The sequence below is a fragment of the Prenolepis imparis genome, unplaced genomic scaffold (assembly GCF_030444845.1).
Source record: "Prenolepis imparis isolate NDT839.2.m4 unplaced genomic scaffold, iyPreImpa1.0 SCAF_3, whole genome shotgun sequence".
Classification (NCBI taxonomy): domain Eukaryota; kingdom Metazoa; phylum Arthropoda; class Insecta; order Hymenoptera; family Formicidae; genus Prenolepis; species Prenolepis imparis.
In genome coordinates, this window is record NW_028141161.1 from 11,658,162 (window position 1) to 11,671,883 (window position 13,722).

Below are 13,722 nucleotides of genomic sequence, written 5' to 3' on the forward strand. Positions count from 1 at the left end.
AATTAAATAAATAAATTGTGGGGAAAGGTCACTTTCTCACTCATTTAAATTGATGAATTTGGATTGTTGGAACAAAAATAAAAAAATTTGACAAGCAAAATAAAAATAAAAGAGCTTGTAATTAAATATAATCAGTCTTACAAAACAAAAAATTCGTGGAAATTTTGTGAAAGTAATACATTTTCGATGTTTGTCGTCACAAGTGCTCAAAGTAGAGAAAATTAATTAAAGACTTACCGAGAATATTTCATATACTATATTTCTAATACACATACCTATATATAAATTTGTCAAAATAGATTACTTGGATCTTTTCCATTTTGTGATATATCAGAGTAATACACATTATCATTTTTCGAAATAAATATCAATATACATTACCGAATATATGTATATTTCCAATACAATCCTATTTATATCAACGTTTAAGAAAATATTTTTGTATTAAATAATCAATCTCAATCGAAAATCAGAATTTATTGTGTCATCAATTATGAAAAAATATTACTTTATATTAAAAAAGAGTATGTCGTACTATCGCACTTCATAATAATATATGCATATAATATTATTATAAATTGCTATACTTTGAACAGCTAGTTGCAAATTTACGATAATAATAGTGTTTTAATAGTATACACTTCTAATATAATGGAATGGTTGTCGTTTCATTAATTCTTCATGAGAATAAGCTAGAAGTCCCAACATGTAATTATCAATCAAAATCGGCACATTAAACCCTCTTGTCTTTACAACAGGCATTTTTTTTATGTAACGTTTGCTCTCTTTTCGTACTTCTTTACATATTCTTTGGACAGCGAGGAGTGAGCAACTGCGTATCTCCAGTTCTTCCCTGCTTCCATGCTTAAGTGGTACATCTGCAAAAAAAAAAGCGTTTGGCTACGAAACTTTTCACTGAAAACATAGCGAATCCTCTATATCAGAAAGAAATTAATTAAAATAAAAAACGTTCTTTAAACGCAAACTTTTATGTATATATAAAATACATAATGATTGAACGTAATTAATATAATAAATTTGGAAGCCATTATAATCTAATAACATAATCTCATGATTATAAACTATCGATTTTTAGATTCATTTTATTTTTTCAGTTAATAAATTTTAAGTTTTATTTGATAACAAAATCCAAAATAGCTGCTGAGACTTTATAAAATGCCGCTCTATTTCTATCGATCTCATTCTTGTCTTATTTTTGTCTAGAACGGAAAGATTTATGAGATTATTTCTCTAAAAAGCACGCTCCGGTTGTAAAAAATAACCGATCAGAAAATCTATAAATGAGAAATAAATAGAAGATAACTACTTTGAAAATAGACACCTTTAAGACACTGCATTTTATCAATGTTGAATAAATAAATGTATTGTAATACAAATACATAACTTTTGACAAAGAAAATTATTAATCTTTTAAAATATAATATAAGTTTATTATTATTTATTAAATTATGATTCATTATATGTTTATTATGGAAATTCGTACTTTGTATTTGTCGAAGAAACGTTTCACTTTTTAATTATTAAATGATAAATAGTTCCTAGAATTAAAAATCTATTAAAAAAATGACAGATTCGTCATTCGTAAATAACTTAATGTTAAGTATCTTACCACTATTTTCGAATCTGGTCACAAGCATGTCACTATAGCGAAGAGCTTTGAAATGAAGGAGAGTTTGGGGAGTACGATAATCAATGAACATCGTAGACATCATATTTTGTGTATTTAGTTGAAATTTAGAATCGTTAAATTTATGTTCCTTATAATAATACCATATGTCGATTATTAATGACATAGCCTTGTTATGAAGACGAACTAAAAAATAATTTAAAAAATAATTTAATAAAAGAAAACTTAATAAAAAAGTATATAATAAAGTATATATAATAAAAAAGTATATAATATTACTAAATTTATAATAATATACAAAATGCGCTAAATTACTTAAACTAGTTAATTATAAAGATAACAATTATATATATATATATATATATATATATATATATATATATAATTGTATAACGTAATTGTATAACGTATAAATTATTTGATAAATGTTCATCAAATAGTCTACAAACAATTATATTTTATAAATTTCACGCTCTTATGTAGAATTATAAATAGAATAATAAATATGCATAACATAAAAAACATGTTTTACTGATGTTTACAATTAAATTAAATTTTTAAAAATTTAGTTACGTCTAAAAATCATAAATATTATAGTAAAAAGTTCTCTCAAAATGCACATATCAACTTATAAATTAATGTATTATTTAAAAATCTAAATGTATTAACATATTATTTTTAATGATTTGTTATTATATCGCCTCACGTACAATTCTCGAACTTCTGTAAATGACATTAACAATAATTACCTTTTGAACCTTCAAATACTGCTTCGTCTCGGTACGATTCAAATTTATCGAAAAGCAATTTTATTAATTTATTTGCATCATATTCGGCTGCTTTAACACATTCTACAAAAGTACCTATAACATAATGCAATTTTATAATTCCCGTCAATTGCCTATTATCGAAAAATGGATTATATGTTTATTTTATATTGTTCTTGAACGGTTATTGATTGAAAACCGTTAATTTATCTAATACATTCAGCAATAGAGCAAAAACTTGAAACAAATTGATCACATACATAATTTAAAATAAATTAATTTAGTTATATATGTATATAAAATAAAACTGCTTTTTCCGTTTTTTTGGACTGATAATATCTATTTCTAACGACGAAAAATGTTGCTATTTTTATATGTTTTATTTATTAATAATATTTATTAGTTATTAATAATATAATATATTGTTTTAATAATATTTATATGTATCGTTTTTATAAATATAAAAAATAAATTATAAATTATAAGATACTGTGATACCTCTGTAAGTATGATACATCTATACTTAATCCTATTTTTGTAAAAAAAAGTTTTTCTGTTTTACTCCAAAAAACAAGAGAAACAAATTAGTTTTGAGCGATTTATATAGACATACATCGTCTTAAAGAATGTATTTATAAACTCTAAAGAAAATATTTATTATTTGTTACGCGTATATAATTTTATTGTTATAATTTATACCGTCATATTCATCCACCAAAACTTCTCCAACTTTACGTAAAATCGTAAATCTGTCCTCTATAAGTGGAATGCTAGTTTCGTCATCGTCACCTCGTAAAATGTACTCCAAATCATTTTGTGTCATTTTTGTGTAATAATTAGGATCCCATATAGGTTTTCCTTCCTATTACAAGCATTACATAATATGTTGCAAAATTAGAATTAAATGAATATAGAACATAAGCGCGTTGAAATACATTTCGAATGGTGTAATATGTAATATATAAGATTTTACGAATTACTTCTACAAAGAATTACAATATTTTACGTTACACTTATTATAAAATTATTATTATAAAAAAAAAAAATAATTTGTACTACTGCAACTATTTGTTGATTATTTCAATTTACGAAAAACAGTATAAAATTAATGTAAATATTATAATCGTCAATTAAAAAATTAAAATTATTTTTTAAAAGATCGAAACAAAAAAATTGTTAAATACAAAAATTTCTACAAATGTTTTCTGCTTCTATATTACAAGCATTATAAGATATTTAGAAATATTAATCATTTAAAAATAGTAATATAAAACAAGATATTATTTTAATATTTTATTTAAATAAACAGATAAAATTATGCGCAGTATTCCGATAATCGTAATTTGTTAATCATGACGTGTCGTTCTCTCTAAGAAGTCTACATATAAATATATGTTCTAATGTATTCTAAAATTATTATGTAAATTATTATGTACGTAAATACATGTTATAACAAAAATTTTAGAAATCATATGAGTATTTTATGTTTTTAAATAATGCCCTGATTGACACAATCAAATATTTTTACACGCAGAGGACAGATAGAAAAAACAAACTAGCACAAATAAACAAGTTAAGAACAAACCAAAACTTTGATAGCAAAAACAAAAAAAATTAATATGCCATTTGAAAATATCAATGCTAAAGAACAAACTTTAGTAGATATTTCGTCTAAACTAATAAAGAATGATATAAAATTAAGTTGTGCTAACAGTATTTTAGAATATTTTATAATAACATTGATGCAACGATATAAAAATTGATAATTATGCTAATTATATCACTCTACAGAAATAAGCCTGTACTCACATCAATGGCTCTTTTAATAGCAATGCATAATCCGAGATATCCCTTTGTACCATCAACTGCCCATTGTTTACTATTTTTTCGATTCCAGAGTGCAAAATTCAATGTTTGCAACACAAACAGCCAATCTATTGCTCTCGAGTCATTTTCATCCGGATATGTTTGGTGGCGTCGACAACAGTTTGTGAGCTTATATATGTTTGTAACATTATCCATCAAATACTTCATCACCTATGTAAATCAATCAAAATATCTATTTAATAGTATTTTTATTGCAAAAGAAAAATTCTAAAAAAATAAATTTTATTCACACAATGATAATTTTCAAATATCGCATAGTATTCGCGACAATGAAATAATTTATCAAATATCTTTGCAATATTTGCGAACTGCGAATATTTGCTATAAATATTATATATATATATACGAAAAATATTGTTAATGATTGTATAAGTAACATATAAAAATTACATATCAGAAAATAAGTCGAAAGTTTAGTATAAAATTCTGTATATGTTATATTTTTTGAAAAATTAATTTAAAAACTTGGAAATTGATGTTCTTCCTTTTTGTTAGGTATAATTTTTTATTAAAAATTTTTTTATGTGTATTATATATATATATATATATATATATCCGCGCAAAATCTATACAAAACAAAATTTATTAAATATATCTCTAGTTTATTCTTCCCAATAACTACGCTTTATCTCCTCGAAATAAGATCTCAAAATAAAATTAAGAAAACGCACGTGCGATGTCATTGTCTTGATGCCTTCTTGATTGATATAGACATCTTGCGCTTTTTCAAAAATAAATTTCGCCGCCTCCAATGATTCTTTTACATCATAGTCACTGTTATTATCCTCAGCCATGACGTTCCGTTATATTTCGCCGATCGTTTCAAACTGTTGACTATCTCTAATCATGACTTTTATGACACTCACCTTACTCAGAGATTGTCAGGTCAGCAAAATAAGACAAACTCGACATTTATAAGAACATAAACATAAGCATTTGTTTATGTATAAAAATACGTTTTAATGTGCTCTATTTATGACTCACTTTCAAAATCTATTGTAGTTACGCTGTTACACGCTATTTTTAACTTTTATCTATTTGCCATCTATATACTCTTTATTTTCTAACATTTATAAATGTAACTATTTCATGTTAAATGTAGATAATTACAGTCATGAAAAATTTATTTAGTTTTTCTTTTGAATTACGCTTTAGATACACTCTTGTACTAAAATAAAATAAATATGCATTCAATATTTATTAAAGAATATAGATTTTTCAAAAGTATAATTGACGATTTTGAGAAAATTTTATAAAATAATTTTTTTTTTAAATATGTCTATATTTAAATAAATAAATGTTAAGATAATTATAAAAGAAAGAAAACGTTGTCCTTGTCACATGAATTTTGGGATCTATATTACCAAAATGGGAACTTTACAAGAGAATATACATAATAAAAATAAGAACTTGTAATTAAAAATCATTTTTAATACACTTGAGAACAATAGAACTCGATTACAAATTTTATAGCACAAATCCGATATTTACTCTACTATACATCGTAAGTAAAATAATACGTGATAAGTAATGTATGCTTAGTCGTACTCTTTATCATGAAGCTCTAATTATATTTTGAAAAATAATTTTAAAAAATGTTTTATTATATCATGAGATAAAATATCTCTTTCTTTCTATATTAATAAATTGATTTTTAACACGATGTTAAAAGAATTTATTTATATATTAGAAAAGTAATTTCTCAATCAATATGTGCCTGTGTGTGTGTGAAATTAAAATCAATTATACCATGTTCTTTTAAATAGTAATAAACAAATATTATGCTATAAGAAAAAAAGTCGAAAAGAAAATTGCTCTAAAACAATACGTTATTACAATAAACGTTATTACAAATATTTACTGTCCTTTTTATAATTCTTTGATCCGAAAATTGCTCAGGAATTTATAGCAATGTAAAGGAATTCTAGTAGTACACACACTTAATATTTGGAAGTGGTTGTGTCTCCATTAGTAACTGATCGTGTACTTGTCGATAATCCGATAAGAAATTATCGATTATGATGCTATAATTAATGTCCTTTTGAATATGCTCTATGAAATTGTGACATACCTTCTGCATTTCCTCGATCAGCATTTCCACTGAGAACATTGAGCAACAACGTATTTCTATTTCCTCTTTGCTTCCATACTCGAGTTCGTCTGAAGGAAAATACAGTATTTTATTCTATGACACAGTAAATCCTCTACATAGTAGTTAATCAAAGCAAAGAATATTTGGAAATTTTTGTTATGCGGTATGTAAAAATATAGCATGCCAATTAAGAAGATAGCTTACAACTGTATAAAATCCATTAATAATAATAATAATAATGTAAAAATATAATCCAATTTTTAATTGAATACTTAATTGTATTTATTATAGCATTTTAAGCACTGGGTTTATTGAAAAAACAATTTTTATACATTGAATACATAGTTCGTAAATTCAGGATTCCGAAAAAAAAGAATTTGTCGTTTGTAAAAAATAATCTAATATTGGGCATCTTACCATTTCTTTCTAATCTGGTTAATAATTCTTCATCATAATTAAGAACTTTAAAATGAAAAAGAACTTGAGAGACACGATAATCGACAAACATTGTAGACTTCATCCAACTTGAATCATAATTAAGACTGAACTCATGTTCTTTAAAATAAAACCATATATCACTTACTAATGTTCGAGCCTTGGTATATAAATTAACTGAAATAAAGTTCAATAAAGTAGCATTATAGTAATATTTATCAAACACAATGCAGTAGTTAAATCAATTAATTGTAGAGATTAAATTATATCTGTAATAGTATTCGTTAAATGGAAAATAATAAACATGTGCACACTCGTTATGTCTACACAGAAGATTTTTTGTTAGACATTTACTCTATTTATACTTTAAAAATTTCACATTTATATTGAGTCTTGTAATATATAATATAGAATTTTCGTTGATACTTCAAAAGTACCAAATCTCTGAATAAATTGTCATAAAAATCTTTTCACAAACTTCAACACGATTCTTCAAAGACATACATAAACTTATAATACGATCTTATACAATACTGCTTGAATTTATAACTTTTATAATCTATGTATACACACAGACACCCAGTGCTCAACACAAACCTGTACACATGCACATGTATATATTATATTAAATAATTATTATCTTGCAATAATTACTTTTCTGATCTTCATATATTGGTTTATCTTCATATGATTCGAAATCAGTTATAATTCTTGTCAACAATTTCGATGGATCGTGTTCACACAATTCGATACATTTCATGAAGCTACCTACAACATAACATCTTATCAATAACTGTCAATCGCCTTTTTTTTTTTAAGAGAATGTCTTTACATTATATTAATAAAAAAACTACTAATTTATTTAGTATATCTAATATGGATTTCATATTACAGAATAGATAAAATTTGCAGCAAAAAGTGTATATCTTTTTATTGGCAATATCTATTCCTCCGTATGTAAGGAGATTTATTTTTATTAATTTTTTCCAACCTTGCGCGATGTTTTATTTCGAGACTGATAAGAAAATATTATAATAGTAATAAAGAATATTTTTTTATAAGCGTTATGTTTAATGTAAATTGAATGTGATACATTTATTATCTTTTTTTTTTAGTGAAGAATCTTTTTTTTCTATCTTCCAAAAAACAGAATAATTCTGAATAAATTATCTTAGAACGAATAAACAAAAATAATCGTATATTTGAAAAGATCTTTTTATTTGTATGTGTAGAATTCTGTTGTGATAACTTTTATACCTTCATATTTCTCTAACAAAATGTTTCCAATTTGATGCAAAATTGTAAGTCTTTCATGTATAAGTGGAATGTTAGTTTCTCCATCGTCACTTTTGAAAATGTTTTCGAGCTTGTCTTGCTCTAACTGTGTGTAATATTTTGGGTTCCATATTGGCGTTTCTTCCTATCGCAAATGTTATATATTATATATATTATTAATGTTGTACCAAAGAGATATAGACATATTTAAATTAAAAAATTATATTTAAAAAAATTCATTATGTAATATGTAACAAAACTATGGATATTGAATTCATTAGGAAAATTATCTTTATACCTATCGTCTATATATATTACACATTATTACAGATAGTAGTTGATTATTCTAATTCACGATTCTTTTAATAAATATAATTAAAATATTAATTTAATATATATGTATGTATATTAAAAAGTTTAAATCTTAAAATTGAGGGAACTTGTCAGAGTTATTAAATACGTGATGCAAATTATATTTGACGAGAAAAAAACAGTTTAAGAATAAATATAAGTTTCATAAATATATCCTACATTACGAAACGTTACAAAAAATTTAAAAATCTGCCAAAAAATTAAATCTGCAATGAAATGTTTGTCTAATATTTTATTTCTAAAACAAATGAAAGAAAATCATCAAAATTTTACATGCGTGTGCAACGTTCAATAGTTATATAATTGACACCATTATAAATATTGCTGTAAGAAAACAGGATTAATATATTTTAAATTTATAACGTAAATATTTCATTTCGTACAAAAAATTAACGCGTATAATGATTAGAATTAGAGGAATTACGTAAGTATTTCGTGTATTGAATGCAATGCACAAGATTAACCTATATAATTAACTATATGTACCGAATATATATACCAAATGTTTTTCATGTTTGCAATATTTTAAATTAATTTTAAAAAAAGTGAAAATTATCAAATTATTCTGCTACATAAAAAAAAACAGATAAAAACCTATGTGTTAATATACCACTTCAAGTTTACAATTTAATAAAAAATTTACATAATATTACGTTAGTGCATTATGTTAATACTTTAATTTGCACATCAATGCAAAGCGAATTTTAAGAATTTAAAATAAAAGATAAAAATCTAATCGCATAAAATTAAAAAAAATTATATGAATTATTGATTTCTGTATAGATTTATATATATATATATATATATATATATATATATATATATATAATGATAGGTTTATATTGCAAATTATTTATAAAATTATTTATTGAAATAGAAACTTAGACCGGTTAGCCGAGACAATTCCCAAGCCAAAGAGTGCCATGCTCGAGTTCGGTCTACCAAAATGGAAGATGATGCCTCTAGAACATAAAATACCTATGATACCTGGACCCAAAGATGCTTATAATTTTACGCGACGTAAGGTAGGAAGGAGTCTATGGGAGATGGATGGACCAAGGATAAAATTCGATCTGAGTGATCCTTATTGCCATGAAAGCGAATTCTCCTACGAACCCTTGCATGATAAGCATCTACACGATTTTTTCTCTAGACCAGCTAACTTGAAGTGTCTATTAAAAGCCGGTCTTATCACAATCGATATGGACGTGAAATGTTCGTTGCGCGATTATAACAATTACAGAAAATATCTGAAAAAAGTACACGCTGACCGTATCAAAAGAGAGCTGAAAAAAAGAAATCGTTTATTTGTTGAGAGGAGAGCCCTTCGTTTCGCCGAGGATCAAGCACACAAGGAAGCGAAAAGGTATATATTTCATAATTATTATGCAGCTAAAGGAGAATATCATTTCCCTAATTTCAAAAATTAATTTTTTCAACAGAAAAAAGTAAATTTTTAATCTATACTGAATGTTTTACAACCATCGGATAATTTATAGATAAATTTCATTCTTTTAAAAATTAGATTTGATTAATTTAGAATCGATTTTTTTAATGCAAATATCGCAAAACATCATTAATTTTCAACTTATAGGCAATTGAAAATAAGAAAAGCTTCGTATGAAGTACTAAGGAGTTAAATAGATGCTAAAACTATATTTTTCAGTTAACATCAAGTAAAATTTGTTTAGAATTTTCATTTGAGACTTAATTACAAAGATATACATGTAGGATGCAAAAAATAAAATGTTGCAAAAGATGATCTCTATACATATATATATATATATATACATCTATTGTATTTTTCTAACAAATCGATTCTAAATTATAATTAAAGACTGTCAGAAAAATATCTTAAAATTTTTGCAATATTTATAGTCTTTGTTTACATTAGAATATGCAAGATGTATGGTGAGTCTATTTTTCTTTTTCTTTTTATAATTAATTATCAATATTTTTACATTATTTCTACTTGAATTTAGTACATGAACATGTTTATAGATAAATATTTTATGAAAATGTCAGATTAAGAGAAAGAGAGAAGTTGGCCAACGGTAGGAAGCACCTCGTACAACAACAACTGTTAGAAAAAGAATTAAAAATCCGGAAGCAAAAAGAGAGAGCGCATAAAACGATGCGAAGATTGCAGCTGTTAAAGTTCATTAGGCAAGAAGAACAAAGAATGATAAACATTAAGCGTAAAAAGCGGGCCGAACAGATCCGGCAAAAATGCAAAATTGCGGCGGAAATTGCCCGACAAAAAGTGATCAATGTTTTGGTAGATTGGAAAAAGAAAGACAAGGGGCGAAAGAAAGCTGAAAATATGCGACTAATAGACATTAAACAACAAAAACAGAAAATCATAGAAGAAAGGTAATATAAACTATTTGATACAATATTAAATAAATAAAAAAATTATAAAAACATATCCGTCAAAATATTCGCAACATGATCTAATGTTTTTGGCTTAAGTAGAATATAAACCTAGTAGAAAGAAAGCTCTATAAATTTTTCACAGATGGGAAAAAAAACAGTATTTTCAAGAAAAGGATATTGAAAGACAGAAAATATTATTACAATGTATAGATATTCGTCGACAGAAATTTATACAGAATTATAATGATAAAATTAATCAAGAAACTGCAAGAATGCAAAGTAAGACTAACAAAATAAGAGAAAAATATTTCAAAAATAGTGTGTTAAATTTTTAATAATAGAATTATTCATAGTGTTTATATATATAAAAATTATTATACATATTTATTTAATAGATCAAAAATTTTGAAATCAATGTCATATCGCGAATGATTTATTTATTGTAATGACAGATTATATCATCTAGTAAAAATCTCTCTCTCTATAAAGTAAAATAAGATATAGTTTTCTATACTTATAAATTTTAATTTTACAATATATAATTTTGTGCAGGACTTTTGGATAATGCAAAGTTGTTTACAAACTGCTATATTAAAAAGTACTCAGCAGATGGAAAAGAACGTATTTGCTGTAAAAAATATTTTGAGAGCAATAAGGTAAAAAACGCGCAAATATATAATAAATAAAACACTTTAAATAAGTGCAAACATATTTTCTATTGAATGTTTTCCTAGTTATGTATCGCAGAACGTAAAAGAAAACAAACTAAGAAATAACTCAAAATTCAATAAATTTCTCGTCACACTTTATAAAACAAAAAAAATACAAGATAAAATCAATATTCTTAATTTTTTTCAACGCTTCAAATTTTAATAAAAATTATTTCAAATAACAGGAAAATGCAAATAATAATAAATATCAAAATGCAATGCAAAAGCTTGAATATATTGCACGCACAAATCGTAACAAGGTAAAATAATATACACGGATAGAATTCTTAGCTGGAGAAAAAGTCGAAGAACGTCAATTATGTAACATAAACAAAAATCGTGCCAACGGAGATAGAATAAATATTTTATGCGTCGTTAATATAATGTTTAGAAACAAATATCCATTTCATAAAAACTAATAAACAACATATTTAAATTATATTATAAATTAAATTATATATTACATTAGCCCAGAATGTAACATTGATATAATGAGAAAATATTGATATCTACAAATGTGTGTCAATATAATTATTGTGTAAATAATTATTGTTACTTACTTCAATAATCGCCTTTTTAATAGCAACACACAGTGCTTGATATCCAGTTAGTTGGTTAACTGTCCATTGTTTGGTACCTTTTGAATTCCACAGTGCAAAATTCATAGTGTTCAATACAAATAACCAATCCGCCGCCCTGGGATCGAACAAATCCGGATAAAAATCAGATGTAAATCGCGTCAAATTCTTAATTTCATCCAAATTTTCATTCTGATAATTTTGTATTATATAACTTTTTACCTACGCAAATCAATTGCAATATCTTACTGATTTTTTTTGCAACAGAAACAAAGAACTCATTTAAATTTTCTAACTAATGAAATAAAATAAAATGAAATAAAAATTATAAGTTGCTAGATTTATATTAAAATATTTGAGGTCAAATCGTATAGACGAGTAAAAATCTGAATATTAAATATGCATCTCAATACGCAGTAGCTCTGTTGCAATACTATATAATAAATAAATATCTCAATATATAATAAATATCTCAATACGCAGTAGCTGTTGCAATGCTATATAATAAATAATAATATTATAGAGAATGTAAAAATTATATATATGTGGGAAAAGACAAGATAAAATGTAGTATAAAATTTTGTTTTTGTACGCTCTTTGTATTTTTGACAAAATTAATTTCAAATTTTAAAATGCCTTTTTTTCTTTATTTGATATTTTTTTCTCTTTTTCTTTATTTAAAAAATTACTGATTGTATCATTAGTTTTTCCTCCGTGAATATCATCCATACAAGATAAAAATCTATTAAATATGTATATGATTTCTATCTCTTATGCCTTCTTTTTTAATTTATCGATACGCGTAATTACATCTTATATCATGACATATTAAAATCCATTTTCGAAACATGTGTCCAATTTAAGCAAATTAAATTTTGATCTCAAGATTTGCGAGCAATTATTAAAATATTACGAGTCGTCCTGAAATTTTTCAAAGAGGGAATAAGTAAACTCACCTCCGATGCTAGATTTTTTAAATTTTCTGTGTATATAGATACGTTTTCCGCAATACTAGCGATGACACCTACCGATATGTTTTCCATTATGTTACGTTTTTTCTGTTTCAAATTATTAACTATGAACTATGATTATCTTGCGATTAGCTCAACGACAGTTTCATGATTGCGATAATGAAAATAAACAAAAAAGTCTATGTTTATATTTGAAAATTCGTTAATCGTCATCGCGAGTACCTTACTGTGCGCACTATAATTTACCTTTAAAATCCACGGTTGCCAACTGCATTTAGGTTTAAAAAAAAATCCCGACTTCTCTAATAGAAAGTACAACTAAAATGCATAAATCTTTTCCTTTTTTTTTATTTTTTTTTTTATATATATTCTTAAGATAATATAAATGTTTCTTTGTAGTTATATCTTTTATAAATTTTTTATTTCATTCCATATTTTTCCTAATTTTAAGCCTAAAGTTTTTTATCCATGATATTAGAACTGCTAGAACAAAATTCTTCGAGATCGCGTTCGAAAATCTATCACGGAGTAGAATAGCAACAATTTCTTTGTTTTTAATCAATTAAACGCTATTTTATCTGATAGATTTTCAAACACAATCTTGGAGAACT

At 24.8% G+C, this 13,722-nt stretch overlaps 2 protein-coding genes across 2 annotated transcripts; one reads left to right on the plus strand and one right to left on the minus strand.

Moving 5' to 3' along the window:
- Positions 1 to 494: 494 nt before the first annotated feature.
- Positions 495 to 12,628, minus strand: LOC145933954 (queuosine 5'-phosphate N-glycosylase/hydrolase-like). The gene is made up of 10 exons (XM_083034034.1): positions 12,123 to 12,628; positions 8,087 to 8,249; positions 7,484 to 7,597; positions 6,812 to 7,006; positions 6,374 to 6,462; positions 4,225 to 4,452; positions 3,115 to 3,277; positions 2,398 to 2,511; positions 1,631 to 1,834; positions 495 to 878 (listed from the first exon to the last, which is right to left on the minus strand). The coding sequence occupies exons 1-10, from the start codon at positions 12,225 to 12,227 to the stop codon at positions 628 to 630; spliced, it is 1,626 nt and encodes a 541-aa protein (XP_082890160.1). The 5' UTR covers positions 12,228 to 12,628; the 3' UTR covers positions 495 to 627.
- Positions 9,359 to 11,606, plus strand: LOC145933725 (uncharacterized). The gene is made up of 4 exons (XM_083033705.1): positions 9,359 to 9,842; positions 10,502 to 10,849; positions 10,995 to 11,131; positions 11,587 to 11,606. The coding sequence occupies exons 1-4, from the start codon at positions 9,400 to 9,402 to the stop codon at positions 11,604 to 11,606; spliced, it is 948 nt and encodes a 315-aa protein (XP_082889831.1). The 5' UTR covers positions 9,359 to 9,399.
- Positions 12,629 to 13,722: the final 1,094 nt, after the last annotated feature.

What these genes read in the sequence shown, in the direction of transcription:
- LOC145933725 (XM_083033705.1), top strand. Translation starts at nt 9,400, where the DNA reads ATGCTCGAGTTCGGTCTACCAAAATGGAAGATGATGCCTCTAGAACAT. An exon ending in CAGAAAATCATAGAAGAAAG is followed by an intron (nt 10,850 to 10,994) that starts GTAATATAAACT and finishes AATTTTTCACAG; the next exon opens with ATGGGAAAAAAAACAGTATT. An exon ending in AGAAACTGCAAGAATGCAAA is followed by an intron (nt 11,132 to 11,586) that starts GTAAGACTAACA and finishes ATGTTTTCCTAG; the next exon opens with TTATGTATCGCAGAACGTAA.
- LOC145933954 (XM_083034034.1), bottom strand. Translation starts at nt 12,227, where the DNA reads ATGAATTTTGCACTGTGGAATTCAAAAGGTACCAAACAATGGACAGTT. An exon ending in CTATTAAAAGAGCCATTGAT is followed by an intron (nt 3,278 to 4,224) that starts GTGAGTACAGGC and finishes TGCTTGTAATAG; the next exon opens with GAAGGAAAACCTATATGGGA. An exon ending in GACCAGATTCGAAAATAGTG is followed by an intron (nt 879 to 1,630) that starts GTAAGATACTTA and finishes TTTTTTTTGCAG; the next exon opens with ATGTACCACTTAAGCATGGA.